Raw genomic sequence first — 19,168 nt, forward strand, 5'->3', positions numbered from 1 at the left:
CATTTTTTATTAATTACTTCCCCCCCCAGACTGGGCCCTATCTCGGACTAGTCTCGAATCATTTTCACCGCTGGCTGCTGATAAGATTTCGTTTTAATTTAATACATTTTAACTTAGGTAATTTCCAAGGTTGGTGTAAACCAGAAGATGCTGCTTTGTGTAATTGTGATGACAGTTCAATTCAGGATACTATGCACTTTATCCTATTCTGTAACCATTACTCAGTAATTAGAGCAAAGTACATTTTACCTTTGTTACAAGGGAGAGGCTTTTATCAAGTAAAACCAGCACTGATGTATCTCCAATTACTTGACTCCCCATGGATAATTTTTAATATGGCTAATTTCTTAGTAACTGCGGTAAGGAAAAGGAAAAAACGTGATGCTGAGTCTGTACATTGTTGTTAGGGGCATATTTATTGGCCTGGTTGACCACTATGTGAACTATTTTTTTAATCTTTTTTTTATGTGTATGAATTATTGTGATGTACTTTTATGATTTTAATTAATCGATTAAAGTGGTTCTGTCTGTCTGTCTGTCTGTCTGACATGAGGAAGTTGTACGGGACTAAGAAAGGAACTGTGTGGGGGCCGCTATGCGTCAGTCTATTGGCTGGAACCATCCGGAGGATGAGCGCATTTGGGTGGTCTGGGTATACCTCTCTTTTCAGATCACAAAAGGTCATGTTGCGAAACCAGGCCTTCACGCTGGGAAGCACACAGCTGCCCCAGTGTAGGGCAGTCTCATGCATGGCTAAGAGCAAAGCAATGACGGCATATCTGCCGGTAGCTGTGGCGACAATGGAGACATTACTCAGGAGGGCCATGAGCGGGGAACGGTCAACTGATACGGAGATCATCTGGGAGAGAACCTGAAACACTTTGGTTGAGAATGAGGTGGGCAGGTCCAGGTGAGATGTGGAAATTTAGCATAGAGGCCACAGCACTTGGGGCAGCTAGAGGATCTGGAGGGATCAATGCGGGCCAATCCGAGGAGGATAACATAGGCCCTGCGGAGAAAGCGGAAATGCAAAAGCTTATTCCTGTGGTTAGGGGCGATTGGTCTGGGCGCAGCAGAACGCCCACTCCCCTTCGGTGAGCGGGTGTCCCAGGTCCACCTACCTGAGCTCCTGCAGCTCCCCCATGGCAGGCCGATTTTGGGCCATGCATGCACGAAAAAGTTTAGTGATGAAGTGCGAACCAAAGGGGTCTGATATCAGAAGAGTGAGTGTTGTGAAGTTGTCAGCGGCGAGCGGGTATGGCAGGATCCAGGACAGCAGGGCACCATGGAGTCTGTTAAAAATGAATCTGCCCATAATTGGAGTGGAGGAGCACATAGTGTCGGGTTGTGAGGCAGAACATGGCCATCTGGGAACACATCTCCCAGAGTGTGGAGCTCATACTTATGGAGGAGGCCCTGTACAAATTTTTCAGTGGTGAGAGAGAGCCATGGATTCCCAGGTAGAGGGAGACTGGGTGAGTAGAGAAAAATCGAAGCCCAATGTGCCGCCGAGCTTTCGCCAGGCCCAGCAAGTAGTAGAAAAAGTCTGGATGTCGTTGGGATCCATTTGAATGCCCAGTGGTAGGAGTTTGTTCAGAGGCACAGGATCGGCCAGATCTACAGTGCATGCTTGATTATCCTCATCCGGACTCCTCTTCCTTCTCTCAATGTATCCCAGATCAACTCTTGCTTTCCTCCCACCTACATTGTAGACTGCCCTATAGCGGATACTCACTCATTAAATCCATCTCCCACAGCTTTCATAATACCCCAGTTTATCTCTACTCTGCATCTTCCAACGCTCCTAATCTCCCATTGACACTCCAGGCTACTCTATCCTCAAAGCTATCTGTTCAACCATCTCCCTTGGCTTGCCCCAAAACCGCAGGCACTCCTCCCTCTCCATCCTCTGTAAACAGTTTCTTACAACTGGGTTCTTCACACTCACCACCTTAAGTAACATTCATGTTCCCTTCCCAATTCCTGATGTCCTACCCTCCACAACAAACTACTCAAACATTCCTTTCATGGAGGACAGAGGGTGTGAGGTGTGCCGGAAGTTCCTCAGGTGCCACCTCACTCCACACCCTCTCCCTTGGAGTGAGGATTTAGGAGTAAAGGTCTCATCACTGTACACCTATCATACCTCGCTTATTTCATTCCCTTCCCTCCCAACCACACCTTGGAGGGTAATGACTAAGCTAATCAAGTATCTAACTCTTTTTGCACCTTGTAGGGAAGTGCTCCTTTTTGCATGGTTACCCCCCCCTTTATACCTGACACATGATGCACTTAGTCTTGGTGTGCCCTGGGTCCCACTGCCAATCAGGTTCCCAGGGCCTGTGTTCTTTCCCATAGCTGTACCTTTGTACCCCCAATTGGCACATCTCCGGCCACAAATAACCCCCTTATAAAAGGTACCATGTGTACCAAGGGCAGTGTGACCAGGGAAGGCCTCTAAGTAAGGGCTGCAGCACCAATTGTGCCACCCGAAGAGGCCCTCTACCTTAACACTCACACACTGCCATTGCAGGCTGCGTGTTTTGGTGCAGAGAAAAGTGAAGAGTAAAGTGAAGAGTCGATGTGGCCACATCCCTGTGTGCCGTGCCTGCAACCAACTGTCTGGAGTCTAGGTAAGTCACCCCTCTAGCAGGGTACACTAGCCCTCAGGGGAGGGTAAAGTGACATGAGCCCTGTACCCCTACATTGTCCAAGTCCATTATTAGACATTGTAAGTGTAGTAAAGCCATAGAGAGTATATGGCCTGGGAGTTGGTCATTACGAACTCCACAGCTCCAGAAGGGATTTACTAAAAACTGGTTAGTTTGGTAGCAAACTAAACCCACACTGATGTCATTGTGGGATTTAACATGAAATGCACTCAGAGGGCATCTTTCAGCTCCCTGAAAAACAACGAGCCCTGGTGTGGTTCCTGAATGGCTGCCTGCCATTTGCCACCACCAGTAGTGTTTCTGGACCCCTGGGTAGAGGGCCTCCGCTCTCTGTGTCCAGACACAAAGCTCACCCTGGGCAGAGGTGTCATGCCTCCTCCCCCAGGATGGGATAGGATCACGAAGGGGAAGCGTCAAAGGCCTGCCTTTTTCTGCCCCAGTAACTGGCTCCCACCTGTTCTGCCCCCCATTTTGGGCAGGAGAATCGGTGGAGGAAAAAAGCTAGGAGGAGAGGTTTACCCACCTTTGCCAACCCACCCCTCAGGTGGGGGAGGAGAGATGAAGCAGACATCTCAGTCCCCTCCACCTTGAAGATGAGGGGACCCAGCCAATAAGGAACAGGCTCATTCCCCCACCCCCTCCCCGAACTGGAGGGTGGCATAATAGGGGGTGTACCCTGTAGGCTCTGTATATACTATACCAAAGTGAGGTATAGTGTGCACAAAGTCCAGTGGATCCCCAAAGGTAGGCAGAGGTAAAGGTATATAGCACCTCACTGTCTATTTGTGGTAGTGTGGTTGAGCAGTAAGGCAGTATCAGAGGACAGTGCTAAGCATTTGTTGTACACAGTCAGTAAATGAATTCACACACTCAAAGACTGAACTTCAGACCAATTGTTTTTGTATAAAAATATTCTTTTAGTTATTTTATTTTCTAGAACCAAGCAAGCCTGGCACAGGTAAGTTGATAAGTACTTAGCAGTAAATATACAGTTTGAAATGCAATTGTTAATGTACTTTGAAATGGTTACAGTTTGAATGACTGGTAATGCAATACTGTGAAATGATGTACATATACTTTGTATCAATTTTGCAATTACAGGTCAGTTACTTTTATGTTACTTTTGAGATTACTTTTTCTACTCAGTGTGCCTAGATGTCACACTGGGACATTTCCTAGAGAAAAGGTAAGTAAAGTCAGTTTTGCACAATTGTTATTTTTCAGCTTTCCATACAAATCAACTTCACACTTAGTACAAAAAACAGTCAATAGGTCCCTATGGAGAGAAATGAAGTTACCGGTTACCAGGAAAGTAATCGGTCTTTGGTGTTGAGCGTCTGGGGTGAGAACAAGGGTTCCCCTAGGGTCAAGGATGCACTCTCGTTACACCCTCAGCGGCACTAGGGCGGCCGGGTGCAGAGTGCTGAGGCCCAATGTTATCCAATAGGGGATAGGGGGGCCTCCAGTTGGTGGCTGCTGGCTAGCAGGCCACTTGGCTGTGGGAGCAAAGCTCCTGGACTTTAGCTCAGGGCAAATGCGGTAACAAAGTAGCACCAAAGGTGCACCGTCAGCGGCACTAGGGCGGCAGGGTGCAGAATGCTGTTTCGACGTTGGGCGCCCTGTTGGTTTCAATGGGGAACCTCCGGTTTGCAAAGGCACTGCAGGCTCAGGGACTAAGGTCTTCTGGGTGTGACCACCACTTCGAGAGGTAAGATGGGAAGTTAGGGGTTGGTTAGGCACCGCCGCTTAGGGCACACGAGGCCGTGGGGCGTCAGGTGCAGGGGTGCCTTTTGGGGTCGGATTGTCTTACCAGCTCCTGGTCGCGGTTGTGGGGAACCTTTTGGTTTTAGGCTGCAGGCGTCGGCTTGAGGCAGTCGGGTATCGCCAGATCTTGGGTCAGGATCGCCATGGGGACCTCCTCATGGTGTTTGCCCACTCGAGCTCGAGCCGTGGACGGCGGGTGCAGAGTGGGGCGGATCCGCGGTGTCCGGCCAGAGCCAGAGGTTACAGATGAACAAATCCGGTGTTCACAGAAGACAGTCTTTGTACTTGAAGGCAGGCAGGTCCTCCGGGGTTTTTGAGGTTGCTGGCTGCAGGACACACCGGGATTTTGCAGGACCAGGTTTGAGGTGGAGACAGGCCGGCAGGGCTAGGGCCAAGTCAGTTGGCGTCTTCCTCTTGTTTGCTGCTGCACGGCTGTTCGGTCCTTCTTGTTGAAGGTTCTTGTCTGAGAAAGCTAGGTTCAGGAGTGCCCCTAAATACTAGATTTAGGGGCGTTACAGGTAGGTAAAAGGCAGGGACCAATGGGTCCCTTCACTGGGGTCGGTACACCCCCTATTAAGCCACCCTTCAGTGGGAGGGGGGGCATGTGCCTGTCCCTGGTTGGCTGAGCCCCCCCCCCCCTCCCCCCCCCCCCCCCCCATCTTCAAGATGGCATGGACTGAGTTGTGCTTCATCTTGCTTCCCCACCTGAGGGGTGGAGTTGGCAGAGGTGGGCACATCTCTCTTTCTCGTTTTTCCCGCCCGTTCTCCTGCCCAAAGGGGGGGGGGGGGGGGGGGGGTCAGAACCAGTGGGGACCAGTTACTGAGAGCAGCAAGTGGCCTGGGGAAGCTCACAAAGGCGGCAAGCCTTTGAAGCATCCCCTTCATGAACCCTGCCCATCGTGGGGGAGGAGGCTTGGCACCTCATCCCAGGATGTGCATTGTTTCAGGTCCCAGAGAGCAGCAGGCTCTCGACCCAGGGGTCCAGAAACGTGTCTGGTGGTGGCAGCTGAAAGCAGCCACTCAGCCTTGACACTAGTGGTAGGTTCGTTTTCAGGAGGCTTCTCTAAGATGCCCTCTGTGTGCATTTTTCATTAAATCCCACACTGGCATCAGTGTGGATTTAATGTGCTGACAAGTTTGATACCAAACTTCTCAGTTTTCAGTGTAACCAATATGGTGCTGTGGAGTTCGTAATGACAAACTCCCAGCACCATATACTCTTAATGGCAGCACTGCATTTACAATGTCTAAGAATGGACATAGACACTGTAGGGGAACAGGGCTCATGAACCTGTACCCTCACCACTGGCATTTTGTACCCAGCTAGAGGAGTGACTGATCTATGCCAGGGCAGTGGGTTGTAGGCATGGCACACAAGGATTTGTGCCATGTCGACTCTTTACTTTGTTTTGCACCAAGACACACACCCTGCAAATGCAGCGTGAGAGTGTCAGGGTACAGGACCTCTAAGGGGTGGTGCAGCCCTTAGAGGCCTTCTCTGGTCACAGTGCCCTGGGTACCTGTGGTACCACTTACCAGGGGCTGACCTATGGCCAGAGATGTCAATTGGGTTTAGGCTTCAATGAAGTTTTAGCAAAAGAACATAGGCCTGGGTACCTGATTAGCAGGAGCCCACTCAGTCAAAGCACATCAGTAATTCAGCAAAAAGTGGGGGCAACCATGCAGAAAGAGTGCACTTTTATCACACCATCCTGGAACAGGTGTCTAGTATCTTGAAGAGGGATAGTGGGGGCATACGGTTTTGTGGCGTGGGTGTTGAACAGGCATCTACGAAAGCATTTGTAAGCCAGTGAAAGCAACAGGGAGCCTATGCCTCTGGGCAGCGCACAGGGGTGAAACAGATGTAAAAGGGCGGGATGCGAAGCAGAGGGTGTGTGTAGGGCCGTGTTTGCAAGGTGACAGGACGTCAAACATCTGGCAATCCACTGCATCTGAGCAGATTAATAATAGTGCTCAAGATTAGGAGCGGCTAGGCAACCCTGCCGGTTAGGTAGATAGTTTTTTTTAATGGAGACACTGTGCCTCGAGGGCCCCCCCAAATAAAATCTTTGACTATTTTTTTAATTTGCTGAAAAAGGCTGGAGGCAATTAAAGAGGTAGGTTTGAGAAATAATAAAAAGGCGCCTAGCAAAGGATCAACATCTTAGCGAGGGCGATTCTGCCGGAGATGGATAGCGGTAGTGCCCCCCCAGAAGGCGATCTGGGATCGAATAGCAGTCACGGCTCTGGTAATGTTGCCATCTAGAAGGTCAGTTTTATTCCGATAGATATGGATACCTAGATAGCGTAAAGTGCCAACACAACACCGGTTCACCACTCAGTGAGTAACATGGGTCTGGGGTGCTCACAGTGAAGTTAAACAGAGTAGATTTCGAAGCGTTAACCCGTAGACCAGACATCGCTGCGAATGCAGACAGTGTCAGATCCAAAGACAGGGGTGAGGCGGGGTCTAGCGTGGAGGTCTCCAATATATAGTAGAATATCATCAGCATATAAAGAAATAATGTGAGTGTCATCCCCAAGAGGAATCCCTGTGTCTACACCGGCTCGGACACATGCCACCAATGGTTCCACAGCTAATGAGAAAAGAAGGGGGGCTAAGGGGCATCCTTGCCTGGTCCCGCAGCCTACTACTATGGCCTCAGCGATATAAGGGGCTGTTTTGACTGATGATTGGGTGTCTGTATAGCATTCGAACCAGCCCTATGAAAAAGGGCCCAATAACAAATGTAAATAAGATAGCGAACAAGTAATCCCATTCAAGAGTCAAATGCTCTTTCAAGGTCTAAACTAAGCAGCCAAAGAGTGGCCATTTATGTGGGGCATACTATGCTACTCTAAAGTAGCGACGAAGATTAAGGAAATTGTTGCGGGCCAGGACAAACTCGTTTTGATCAGGTTGGACCGTGGTGGGGATGCAGAGCGCTAATCTGTTAGATAGAATTTTTGTGAGAATTTTGTAACCAGTATCCAAGATCGCTAAGGGCCTTTAGGAGCCCAGGGACGTGGGATCTTTCCCCGGTTTCAGCTGAGAGACTACGTGTGCTGCGTGAACGGAAGGCGGAAGTGCGGAGCTGTCTATCGCGGAGTTAAAGAGGGCATGCAAGTGTAGTATGATTGTGTCAGCAAATGTCAAACTCGGCTGGGAGCCCATCTGGTCCCAGCGTCTTCCCCGATGCCAGAGACATAAGGGCATCCTGCACCTCGTCCACTGTGATGGGACAGTCCAACGGCAGGCGATGGCTGAAGGCGATCACAGGTAGGTCAATCGTGTGTAAGGCGGCGCTGATTTGCTGAGGAGTCCCGTGAGCCTGGGATGCATAGAGGGAAGAGTAGTGGCGAGTCATGGCTGTGTGAACATCCAACTGTGTGCTTCGCATGTGTCCCAAGTCATCTCGTATGGCGTGAATTGGATGATGTGGGTGCTCTTGACTTATGAGGTAAGCAAGCAGTCTACCTGCTTTGTCTGCTGTGGCATGTTATGCGCAGAATGAACTAATAAGTTATGGCATCGCAAACTTTCCAAATGTTTAAGCCGGTCTGCTTGCATGGCTTCAAGTTTTGTTTCAGCTTCAGGGTGAGTGACAGAGGGATTCCTGTCGCAGGAGGCTTTTCCCTCGAGGGAACCTAGGGAGGTGTCGAGATGTTTTCAAATGTTTCATGACAGGCCCAGGTAGTGCCCTTGTGTCACTACCTTGAAAGCCTCCCACTTGGTGGTCGTGGAGTCTGTGGAGCCCACATTGCGCTCAAAGTAGTCTAGCAATGATACTCCTGGAGAGCTGCAAAAACGTTGGCTCTTCTAATGCTGCAGCCTCCAGGTGGGGATGGGGGGTGGGGGGGGGGGGGGGGGGGGGGGGGGGGGAGGGAGGGTTCTCCTCGCCCAGCTGTCATATACTGGGGGTAGTGGTCCAAACGTGTGCGCCCTAGATACTCTGTATCATGGATCAAGGGGAGTAGTGTGGCTGAGGCAAGAATGCAGTCTAGTCGCACATGTAGGTTGTGGACCAGCGTGTGGAAGGAATATATATACACGAGACCCTGGGTTACGCGCCCGGCAGACATCTGACAGAGACCAATGCTCTAGCCACATTCACAAGGCTTGTGCATTGGATAACGCTGCTGTGTTTGTAAGGGACCAGACCGGTATAGAGTCTACATCACTGCAGGATCAGGACCAATACTCCAAGAGGGAAAATCATACCCCTGAAGAAGGTAGGTGGCTTCCAAGTTGGGCTGGCAGTTAATACGCTTATCCTTGGCCCAGAGGTAGAGGGGTATTTCAGACGGCCGGTTTGACCCGGTCTTTCACTTGTGGGGGCCATGCGCCTGGCATAGGAGCACAGCTGGTTCCTGCATTTCGGTAAATCCAGTATGTGGGTTGACCCGCGTGTTCTAGTGCGGATGGGGTCTACTGGTTCACCCCACTTGTATGGACCTGGTCGGGGGGCTTGTTACATGACACCCAAGCTTCACCCAATGTTCTTTATGCTTGCAGAGATTAAAAGAGCCCTGTGAGAGGGAAGGCGACCTAGGCCCGACTTGGCCCTCATGCCGCCCCCTGTTGTGGTGTTTGCCTGGACTCAGCTGTCGTGGAGGCGGGAGGGTGAAACAGAAAAGCAGCCAACGTAGCGCCCCGTAGGCACCCGCCTTCTACTGGCGTGGATATCATCCCGAGTATTGCTGGGACTCGGGTCCACAAAGGTCTCCATTCACTAGGGCAAACCGTATTGGGACCAAACTGACTGCCCCAAAGCCCCCCCGGTCTGGTGCTTGCCACGCTGTGGCTTGGGCTTAGTCGTGGCTGGTAGTGTTCAATTAGTCTCAGGGGAAGTGAGTATGTGATGTGATGATGCTCATTGTCAATCCCTCCTCTGGGTGTCCCCCTCACTGCCCAGGTTGTGAGAGGGACACCTGCAGCCTGTAGTCATGAGCGACCTACGGGGTGTAGAAAGATAGAGGGGGAGGCAGCCCAGGCCCGAACCGGCCCTCGTGTCACCACCTCCCTCGTATCGCTGGCGGTGCGTAGATCTAGGCTGTGACTTCGGGATTGTGATGTGCGGCCCATGAGTCACGCCGCAAAGACTCCCTTCACAGCGCCACCATATTACATCACCTGAGGGCGGCCTAGGCCAGATCAACCCCTGGCCCCCCGTTATCCATGTGCGCAGTCACACAATCCCTCCGCCAAGCTCACCTGTTCTGTGATGTCTGTGCCTGGGCCCCGCAGGCCAGACGGCGTCCTCGGTATCCTCTGCCTCCCAGAGCCTCCCGGGTGCTTCAGTCCAGTCCGGACCTGCTACTTGCTACAGGCTGCCTGGCGCCACCCCTGCACTAGATCTAGGCTGCACATACTGCGCTATCCCAGTGTCCAGCACAGCTCTCGGCACCAGCAGCTGCAGCCCTGGTATCTCCTCGCCCCTGGAAGTAATGCAGCCGCGCCGGCCAGGCCATATGTTCTGGCATTCGGTGGGCTGTATGTTTTGTCATTCGGTAGGCCTCGCCCCTTGCACCGGTGGCATCAGAGCACCTGCACTTACATGAGGGCTGCTGCTGGGATCCACCGGGGTTAGACAGTGCCAACCCCGCCTGTTTTCTTGAATTCAGCTGGGTTTATGTAGGGATGGCCAGGATAATAGAGGGATAGGACACAGAGCGGACTTAGAGTAGTCCACCATCTTAGGCAGCTAGCCCTGGTTGTGGGCTGATTCCAGACACCGTTGACTAGGAGAAATAATTTAAATACATCACAATCCAAAAGAGTTAAGATCCCCACACCACATCCGCTGTAAAAAACAAAAAACACAGAGCTTATCAAGGGAACCTTAATAAAAGGTGTCCAATGGACCACCTTTCCTGGCTGAAGTATTTATGTGCTGTATGCTACTCAAATTTACAGGCATTGAAAGCAAAGTTCTAGACTGGTTTAAATTTTATCTACTCAATCGACGGGCATATAATCGAAAAATGACCATCCCAGTTTTCCTATTTGGTCTCCCAAAATATTCTGCAAGGCTCTATCCTAGCCCCTGCCCTCTGCAATCTAGATCTCGAACCCTAGAGTGACATCATAATAGAATACAGCATATTTTACCATTAATATGCTGACTAAACTAATCTTTACTTGAAGGTAACTTCTCTGGACTTTATTTCCCTATTGGACCACAATCTTGGTTGCCTTTAATGCCATAAAAACGGACTTATTTCTGGTCCCATCACTAATGTCCTCATGCCAGTGAAAAAATAGCTGGATTCCACCAATAAACTAGACTGCTCTTCGACTATAATCAAAAGCTAAATTACTCTGTTTAATCCTCAGTCTCCAAGAACATATCAACACAATCGCTAGAAACAACACTAACCTGCACATCGTCAAGAGGAGTAAAACCATCTCTGCAACACCTACAGGTAGCAGCTTAAGCTCTGGTCTTATCTACAATAAATTACTAGAACACTTTTCCTTTGGGCAACCAACCTTGCACCACTCAAAGCCTTCCTGCATGCTGTGGGAAGACTGATCCCTAGGGCTGCTCACTCTGAACCATTACCCCCAAAGCCTGCATTTTATGATGTTATTCTACTGGAGGTAGACCCAACCAAATAAAAAATATATATATCTTTTTTATTGTTCAAAATGTATTAATTCTGACCACTCGCACTATATTTCCATTAAGTTAAATATCTCTGGAAGCAGTCAATATATCCTTAAAAACTGTTTCTTCTCAACCTTCTTTTTGCCTTTGGTACTCCAGCCACTGGTCTGACCTCGAGCCATGAGGAGGACTGCTAATGATAACTTACTGTTCCTCCTTTACTGCCCGGATTGCCTGGTAGCTCACTGTGTGTATTAATTCCGAGCAGAAATTGGCAATTTTTCAATCTATATGCACTCAATCTACCATTGGGGTGTCTGCCACACTGGGAATGCTTCCTGAGGCTTATTTTGTTTGCCTAGTTTTTGCCTTCTGACCCTCATACCACACCATGATATTTAAAGATAAAGAACTCTGCTTTCTACCGCCTCAAAGGAAATACTACACTGGTCATTGCTTGCTACTTGACCTTCTAATTTCTGATTACTATTGTTTTTGTTGATCAGTCTCACTAGAGTTTTTTGTATAGTTTTATTTTTTCTTCCCAATCTTGTTTTAGACACTGCCTTTGTCTTGTGTTATGTATCTGTGAAGGGCTCTGAAGTTCTTAAGACACAAACAGTACACAAAAACTACAAATAAGAAAAATAATATCTACAGGAATATCTGTTACCACCTTTTATTAACAAGCCATTACAACTAACGTGCTAGCTCAACATTAATACATTAAAAAGATAACTGCTACAAACCAGAAAAAAATGGAATGCATGACAAGTCCTATTTAAGGTACAATTTAATGGCAACAGGGAGGTCAGTTGCATCAGTTTCAAATGGAAATGTTGTGTTATAGAAATCATATTAATATAGTACTGGGAGGAACAGTTCATAGCAGCATAAAGGACCAGTAACTATGACATGACAGTATTGAATACTTGTGCAGAAACTTAAACTAAAAAGTGTTACATAGTGTATATAAGAGCTACCAGGCTACAATATCAAATAACACCCAAAAACCCTAATAAACCTATAATTAATGTTTAATGATTTTGAAACATACCTTCTCATCTCTTTTTGATGGTACAGCTAAGTGTAACCGGTTCAAGATGTCATTCACCTTATTTCCTTTCATTTTTGTGTCAACGCGATGGGCCAAAAGTCTGTCACAGGCCTAGAGTTAAAATCAAATACATTTGTGAATTTCCTAGCTTTATTGAACACATTGCAATTACTGATTAAACTAAGAGCACAGCACATACCTCAGTTTTAACTTTAATCACACCTTCTTCTGTTAGAGTGCTTGTCTCCAATACAGGAAATCCTTCAGCTTCTAACTCCTTAAAAATATTCTGAAACACAATTAACATTCAATCTAGTTATAAATGATAGATTTAAAAGTCTACAATTCTAGAACTCTGTAAATGGAGGTTAAATAAAAACAAGCAATTAATCTAAAAAACACCAAATTGAATATGCTACTTACCAGTATGCATCTGTTCTTGGCATGTAGGGCTGCTGACATTCATATCTGTGCATAGATCGCCGCCTAGTGTTGGGTCCGGATGTTTGCACGTTGTTGTCCTGGAAGAGTCTTCGAAGTATCCTTGGATAGGTGACTCCTCCCCTGGACTACAGTGCGCATGGGCATCCTCTCCATCCTCAGATTGTTTTTCGCCATTGTGGCAGTGATGGAGTAGATACAGAAAGTGATGACCATGCTTGCAGTAATTCTGAGAGCTGCAGCTGCGACAGGCGCCGGGGAGGAGGGAGGGCGATATGAATGTCAGCAGCCCTACATGCCAAGAACAGATGCATACTGGTAAGTAGCATATTCAGTTCGAGGCATGTGGGCTGCTGAATTCATATCTGTGCATAGAATACATAGCAGTGCCCTCTATTAGCGGCGGCTACCCGTGCCAGCTGCAGCGGTCTGAAAAAGTGTTTTGAGAACAGCCTGTCCTACAGCTGCCTGCTGTTTTGACTGCACATCTACGCAATAGTGTTTTGTAAATGTGTGTGTAGTGGACCATGTGGCTGCTCTGCATATATCATGCAGGGGAATATTTCCTAGGAAGGCCATGGAGGCCCCCAACTTACGTGTTGAGTGGGCTCGTGGTGGAATAGTTAATGTGCGTTTTGCCTTTTGATAACAGATTTGAATACACTTAACTATCCATCTGGCTATCCCTGCTTTGGAGATGGCGTTACCTTTGTGGTGTGGGGCAAAGGCAACGAACAGTTGTTTTGTCTTCCTGAATGGTTTAGTCCGGTCGATGTAGTACATGAGGGCCCTCCGTACATCTAGTGTATGTAGTGCCCTTTCTGCAACAGTTTGTGGATTTTGGAAGAAAACGGGCAGTTCAATAGTCTGGTTCATGTGGAACTGCGATATTACCTTGGGCATGAACTTGGGGTTGGTACGTAGTACGACCCTGTTGGCGTGAACCTGAATAAATGGCTCTTGAACGGTTAGTGCCTGGAGTTCACTAACTCTTCTGAGGGAAGTGATCGCTACTAGGAAGGCCACTTTCCAGGTAAGGAATTGAATCTCGCATGAGTGTAGAGGTTCAAAGGGTGGACCCATCAGGCGTGTGAGGACCAAGTTGAGGTTCCACATTGGAGCCGGTGGGTGACTAGGTGGAATGACTCGTTTGAGCCCTTCCAAGAATGCTTTGATGGCAGGCACTCTGAATAGAGAGAGGTGCTGCCTGGTTTGCAGATAGGCTGATATTGCGGTCAAATGGACACGTATAGAGGTGTACGCCAGATTGCATCGATATAGGTGTAAGAGATAACAGATGATGTTTTGGATGGATGCGTCCAGCGGGTTGATGTCATTATTACCGCAATAAATGACGAACCTTTTCCATTTGGCTGCATAGCAAGCTCTGGTAGTGGGTCTCCTGGCCTCCTTGATGATGTCCATACAGTCAGGTGGCAGGTTGAGATAGCCAAACTCTAGGACTTCAGGGGCCAGATCGCCAGATTCAGCTGTTGCGGATCTGGGTGCTGAACCTCTCCATGGTTCTGCGTCAAATGCGCGGGTTTGATCCGCAGCCTTTGATGCGGCACCACGGAAAGTTCGAGGAAGGTGGTGTACCACGGCTGGCGTGCCCACGTGGGAGCAACTAGGACGAGTGTCAGGGAGTGTTGTCGGAGTTTGCGGGCCACTAGCGGTATCAATGGCGCTGGGGGAAAAGCGTACGCAAATCTGCCGGACCAGTTCATCCATATCGCATTGCCCTGCGACTGCGGATGTGGGAATCTGGCGGCGAAGCTTGGGCATTTTGCGTTTTCGCTTGTCGCGAATAGGTCTATCTCCGGATGACCCCACTGCTGAAAGTACGGTTGGAGAACTGATGGGTGTAACTCCCACTCGTGCATTTGGTGGCTGTGTCTGCTGAGCAGATCCGCCATCTGGTTGTCCTTGCCAGGGAGGTGTTCCGCCATGAGGAACATGTTCCTTTGAATGGCCCACTTCCACATGCTCTGAGCCAGATGAGACAACTGTGGAGAGTGTGTGCCTCCCTGTTTCTGTATGTAGTACATTGCGGTCATGTTGTCCGTCCGGATCAACACGACCTTGTTGCATAGATGTACTTTGAATGCCTTCATGGCTAGGAAGATTGCCATCAATTCCAGAAGGTTGATGTGCAACTTCTTTTGTTGTGTTGTCCATAGTCCTTGCACTGTGTAGTGGAGTACATGAGCTCCCCATCCCTGGAGAGACGCGTCCGCTGTCAGTACTATTTGTGGGACAGGCTCTTGGAACGGTCGGCCCTTGCAAAGGGTTTGTGGATTCCACCAATGCAGAGAGTTGTATGCCCGACCGCTCACCAACACTAGGTCCTTTAACTGTCCTTGAGCCTGATTCCACTGACGTGCTAGGCACTCCTGAAGTGGGCGCATATGTAATCTCGCGTGCGGGACTATGAAGATGCAGGAGGCCATCATGCCTATCAGCTGCATAAACACTCGCGCTGGAAGTGAGTGATTGGGTTTGAATTTGGAGATCAGCAGTTGTATGCTGTTGATCCTCACTAAATTTGGCTGAGCTGTGGCCGCCAGAGTGTCTATAGTCGCACCTAGGTACTGTTGTACGTGTGCGGGCTGGAGATGGGACTTTGGATAATTTAGTGAGAATCCCAGACTGTGAAGAAGGTGAATGGTGCGGGACATGTGGCTTGCACATTGCTGGGCTGACTTCGCTTGAACGAGCCAGTCGTCTAGGTAGGGGTAGACGTGTATATGCTGCCTCCGTAGATGTGCTGCCACCGTAGCTAGGCACTTCGTGAAAACCCTGGGCGCTGTTGTCACGCCGAAGGGAAGGACTTTGAACTGATAGTGCTGCCCCTGAACAGTGAACCTGAGGTATTTTTTGTGTGAGGGGTGGATGGGTATGTGAAAGTACGCATCCTTGAGGTCCAGTGTGGCTAGGAAGTCTCCCTGCTTGAGAAGCGGAAGGACTTGCTGTAGAGTGAGCATATGAAAGTGCTCTGAAAGAATGTACTGGTTCAGGGGTCTCAGGTCCAATATAGGTCTGAGCGACCCGTCCTTTTTTGGAATTAAGAAGTAGAGGGAGTACACTCCCGCACCCTGCTCGTGGATGGGTACGACCTCTATAGCGCCTTTTAGAAGCATACTTTGCACTTCTTGCTGTAAGAGCGTTAAGTGCTCTGAGGACATAGGACGGCTTCTTGGTGGTATTGTGGGTGGAGTGGAGGTTAACTCCAGACAGTAACCGTATTTTATAATATCTTTGACCCACCTGTCCGTGGTGATGGAATCCCACGTGGACAGGAACCTTTGTAGCCTTCCCCCGACAGGTGTTATGTGGTCGGGAGGAAGGGAGAGGGCGTCACTGCTTGTTCTTGGGGGAGGACCTGGTGTTGCCGTAGCCGCGTCCTCTGCCCTTTGTGCTGGAGCCACGATATCCACCTCGGGTGTTTTTATCATAGGTGGTCTGTGTATTGCCTTTGTTATATGTTTGTTGTGACCCCTGTCCTCTACCTGCTCCCTTGTTTCCGGGGCGACGAAAGGAGCCACTCCGAAAGGACTGAGTTTGTAGTGCGCCCATGGACTTTGCAGTGTCCGTATCCTTTTTTATCTTTGAGGGTGGTGTCAACCTCTGGCCCGAATAAATAGTCGGGGTTGACGGGCTGGTTCAGTATATTGTTTTGTACCTCAGGCTTGAATCCTGAGATCCGTAGCCAGGCATGTCGTCGCAACATGACGCTTGTGTTTATGGCTCTGGCAGCCGTGTCTGCAGCATCTAGTGCGCATTTGATGGAAGCGTTCGTTAGTAGCTGTCCTTCTCTGATGAGCATTTCTGCGGCTTCCTTGAACTGGTCAGGGAGATGTTGGAATATTTGCTCCAGTGTGTCATAGTGCGCTCTATCATAGCGAGCAAGGAGCGCCTGAGTGTTGGCTATGCGCCATATGTTGGCAGCTTGGGCGGCAACTCGCTTGCCAGAGGTTTCTAACACCTTGGACTCTTTGTCCGGGGGAGGAGCGTCACCTGTTGTTTGCGAGTGTGCCCTCTTGCGTGCATTCGCTACGACGATGGAGTCGAGTGGTAATTGTCCTCTGATGTAAGTAGGATCCCCAGGTGCTGATCTGTATTTTTTATCAATCCTGGGGTTTATCACTCGTGCCCTGGTGGGTTCTTTGAAAATGTCCTTGGCTGGTTTGAGGACCCCCTTCAACATTGGCAGAGTCTTTACATGTCTTTCTGAGGATGCAAAGGTGTCCATTAGAAAGTCATCTTCGATGGTATCAGAGTGAAGCTGCACCCCATGGTTATTGGCAGCACGTTCGATAAGAGCATTGAACGCCGCAGTATCCTCCGTAGGAGATGTCTTTGCCCCATAGAGTTGTGGATCCTGTGCATCGAGAGGTGCACTGGGGTCTGCAGGGTCGCCCCAAGTTTGATCAGGGTCCTGCTGGTCATCAGGGTCCGTGTCTACATGGTAGGGGACTTGGTCAGCCATGTAGTCCTCCAATGCGTCTGTATCGGAGCGTGTGGGGGAGAACCGGTGTGGATCCTGGTAGGATGAATGGAAGGGTTCATAAAGGAGAGGTTCCGATTCTGCAGGCAACTTCCTTTTTAGTGGGATCCTGAAAGGGTCCAATGGCGGCTCCGAAGTTATCCTTCGGCCCTGGAGAATCATCCTGCCAGTGCCGGCGTCGATGATACGTGCCGGAGACGTCTCAGCAGGTGTGACCGTAGGTTGGGTGATCCGTGTCCTGAGTTGGAACATTTTTGGGATTGTTGACGGAGGCAAGCCGAAGGTAATGTTGGTCGGCACCGAAGAGGCTGCGGGAGCTCCGACAGAACCGGAGCCCGACGTGTCCTGGAGGACAGTTGTGGTTTTGCTGCCTTGCGTCGCACCAGGTCGTACTTGGGGCGCCTTCGAGGCTTTGGCACCGGCCAGGCTCGTAGAGGCGGCCGTAGATTTTTTCGGCGCCGGCGGGTCATCGAGTCGAGGTGAAGAGATCACCGTCGAAGTCTTCGATACCTGAGGCTTAGGTGTCGTCGAGGGAGCGATGTGAGACACAGCAGGCGGTACGGCCCTTGGTGTCGTCGGTGCCGGTAGCCGAGCAGGTTTGTCGGTGCCGATGGCTTTTTTCCGTTTGTCGACTCCAACGTCGCCCGCTTCAAGTTCGGCACCGAAGTCCCTCTTGGTGCGGTCGGTGCCGACGCGGTGCGCTGGCGTCGAAGGCCTCGACCCGACCAGCGCTACTTTCAGTTTCGGTTTCGGTGGAACCTGAGCAGCTTTCGGTTTCGGTTTTGTGGTAGGGAAACCAGCCGGTTTATGTAGTAATGGCTGCCGCTGAACGTCCGAGGCCGGGCCCGAGGGCGGGGCCGAAGAACTGCGGGATGGGTCTCGGGTAAGGCCCGAAGGCGATCCCTCGACCGGAGCCATAGGCTGTGGCACTGGTGTTTGAACGGTTTGAACAGGTAGGCCTTGTTCATCATTGGAGCTACTTTCTTCGGCCCCGAAGGCCTCCTCGTCGTCTCCTACCTCGGTGTCGTCTTCACCTCTGTGGAAGAGGGACTCGTGTTCCTCGTCCGATCCGGGTTCGTGTTCGGAAACGGGACTGGAGGGCAAGACTTCCAATTCCTCGACGTCTTCGGCCTCGCCGAAGATGTCTGTTGGGGCCGGTGCCGCGTGCTGCGCCTCAAGCCTCGCCGCTCGTCGATTCCGCAGAGTCTTCTTGGAGCGGAACCGGGCACAGGCCATGCATGTTGATTCGTCGTGGTCCGGCGAAAGGCATTTGTTGCACACCGGATGGACGTCGATGTGTGGGTACTTCGCATTGCATACCGGACACCTTTTGAATGGCGTCCTGGATTCCATCGTCGAAGTAGTCGATGGACAGGTAAATGCGAAAGAAGTCGGTGCTGAAAGTTAGTAAACTAACAAATTCTATCGAACCCGATCGATAAACAGTACCGACGCGAACTAAAGGCCTTTTGGCCTCGAAAAAATATTTTCCTAACTTGAGCTAAGATAGCACATCCGAACCCAATGGCGGAAAAAAACAATCTGAGGATGGAGAGGATGCCCATGCGCACTGTAGTCCAGGGGAGGAGTCACCTATCCAAGGATACTTCGAAGACTCTTCCAGGACAACAACGTGCAAACATCCGGACCCAACACTAGGCGGCGATCTATGTACAGATATGAATTCAGCAGCCCACATGCCTCGAACATTTTGAAACCTACTTCAGACGGGAGAAAACCAGGCAAAGAAAATTAGCTTAATCAAATTATAATTAAGCATAAGCAATCGATCCTTTGCCACATGACAGTGGGGAGAATTTCTTATTTTCAACAAGCAAACTTGTTCATGTGAATGAAAACGAGAGAATGGCCTAGGTTACAACCTTCATGCTAACAGCCATTTTAAAGTCAAATGTGAAAAATTAAGACATTCTACTACGAATTATTGACAAAACCCATGAAAGTTACTCGGAAAAAACACTGCAGCAAGTTTACTGGAAGCCATCTCCCAAATCAACAAATGCAAACTTGGCGAGTGTCAGTTATAGAAAATGATCTCCCTCAACTAATCAAACCTTAAATTAAGAAGCAAATAACCCTTAGTGTGCATAAAGGA

General features: G+C 49.6%; 1 protein-coding gene across 1 annotated transcript in view; it reads right to left on the reverse strand.

Moving 5' to 3' along the window:
* The window catches only part of GTPBP4 (GTP binding protein 4), a 195,012-nt gene that overhangs the window by 77,689 nt on the left and 98,155 nt on the right, over positions 1 to 19,168 (reverse strand). The window contains exons 9-10 of the mRNA XM_085631911.1: positions 12,304 to 12,393; positions 12,105 to 12,215 (exon numbers count right to left, since the gene is read on the reverse strand). Of these exons, the coding sequence (XP_085488037.1) occupies positions 12,105 to 12,215; positions 12,304 to 12,393 (201 nt within the window). The remainder of the gene's footprint in view (positions 1 to 12,104; positions 12,216 to 12,303; positions 12,394 to 19,168) is intronic.

The sequence above is a fragment of the Triturus cristatus genome, chromosome 10, assembly GCF_964204655.1.
Source record: "Triturus cristatus chromosome 10, aTriCri1.1, whole genome shotgun sequence".
In the NCBI taxonomy this organism is placed as follows: Eukaryota; Metazoa; Chordata; class Amphibia; order Caudata; family Salamandridae; genus Triturus; species Triturus cristatus.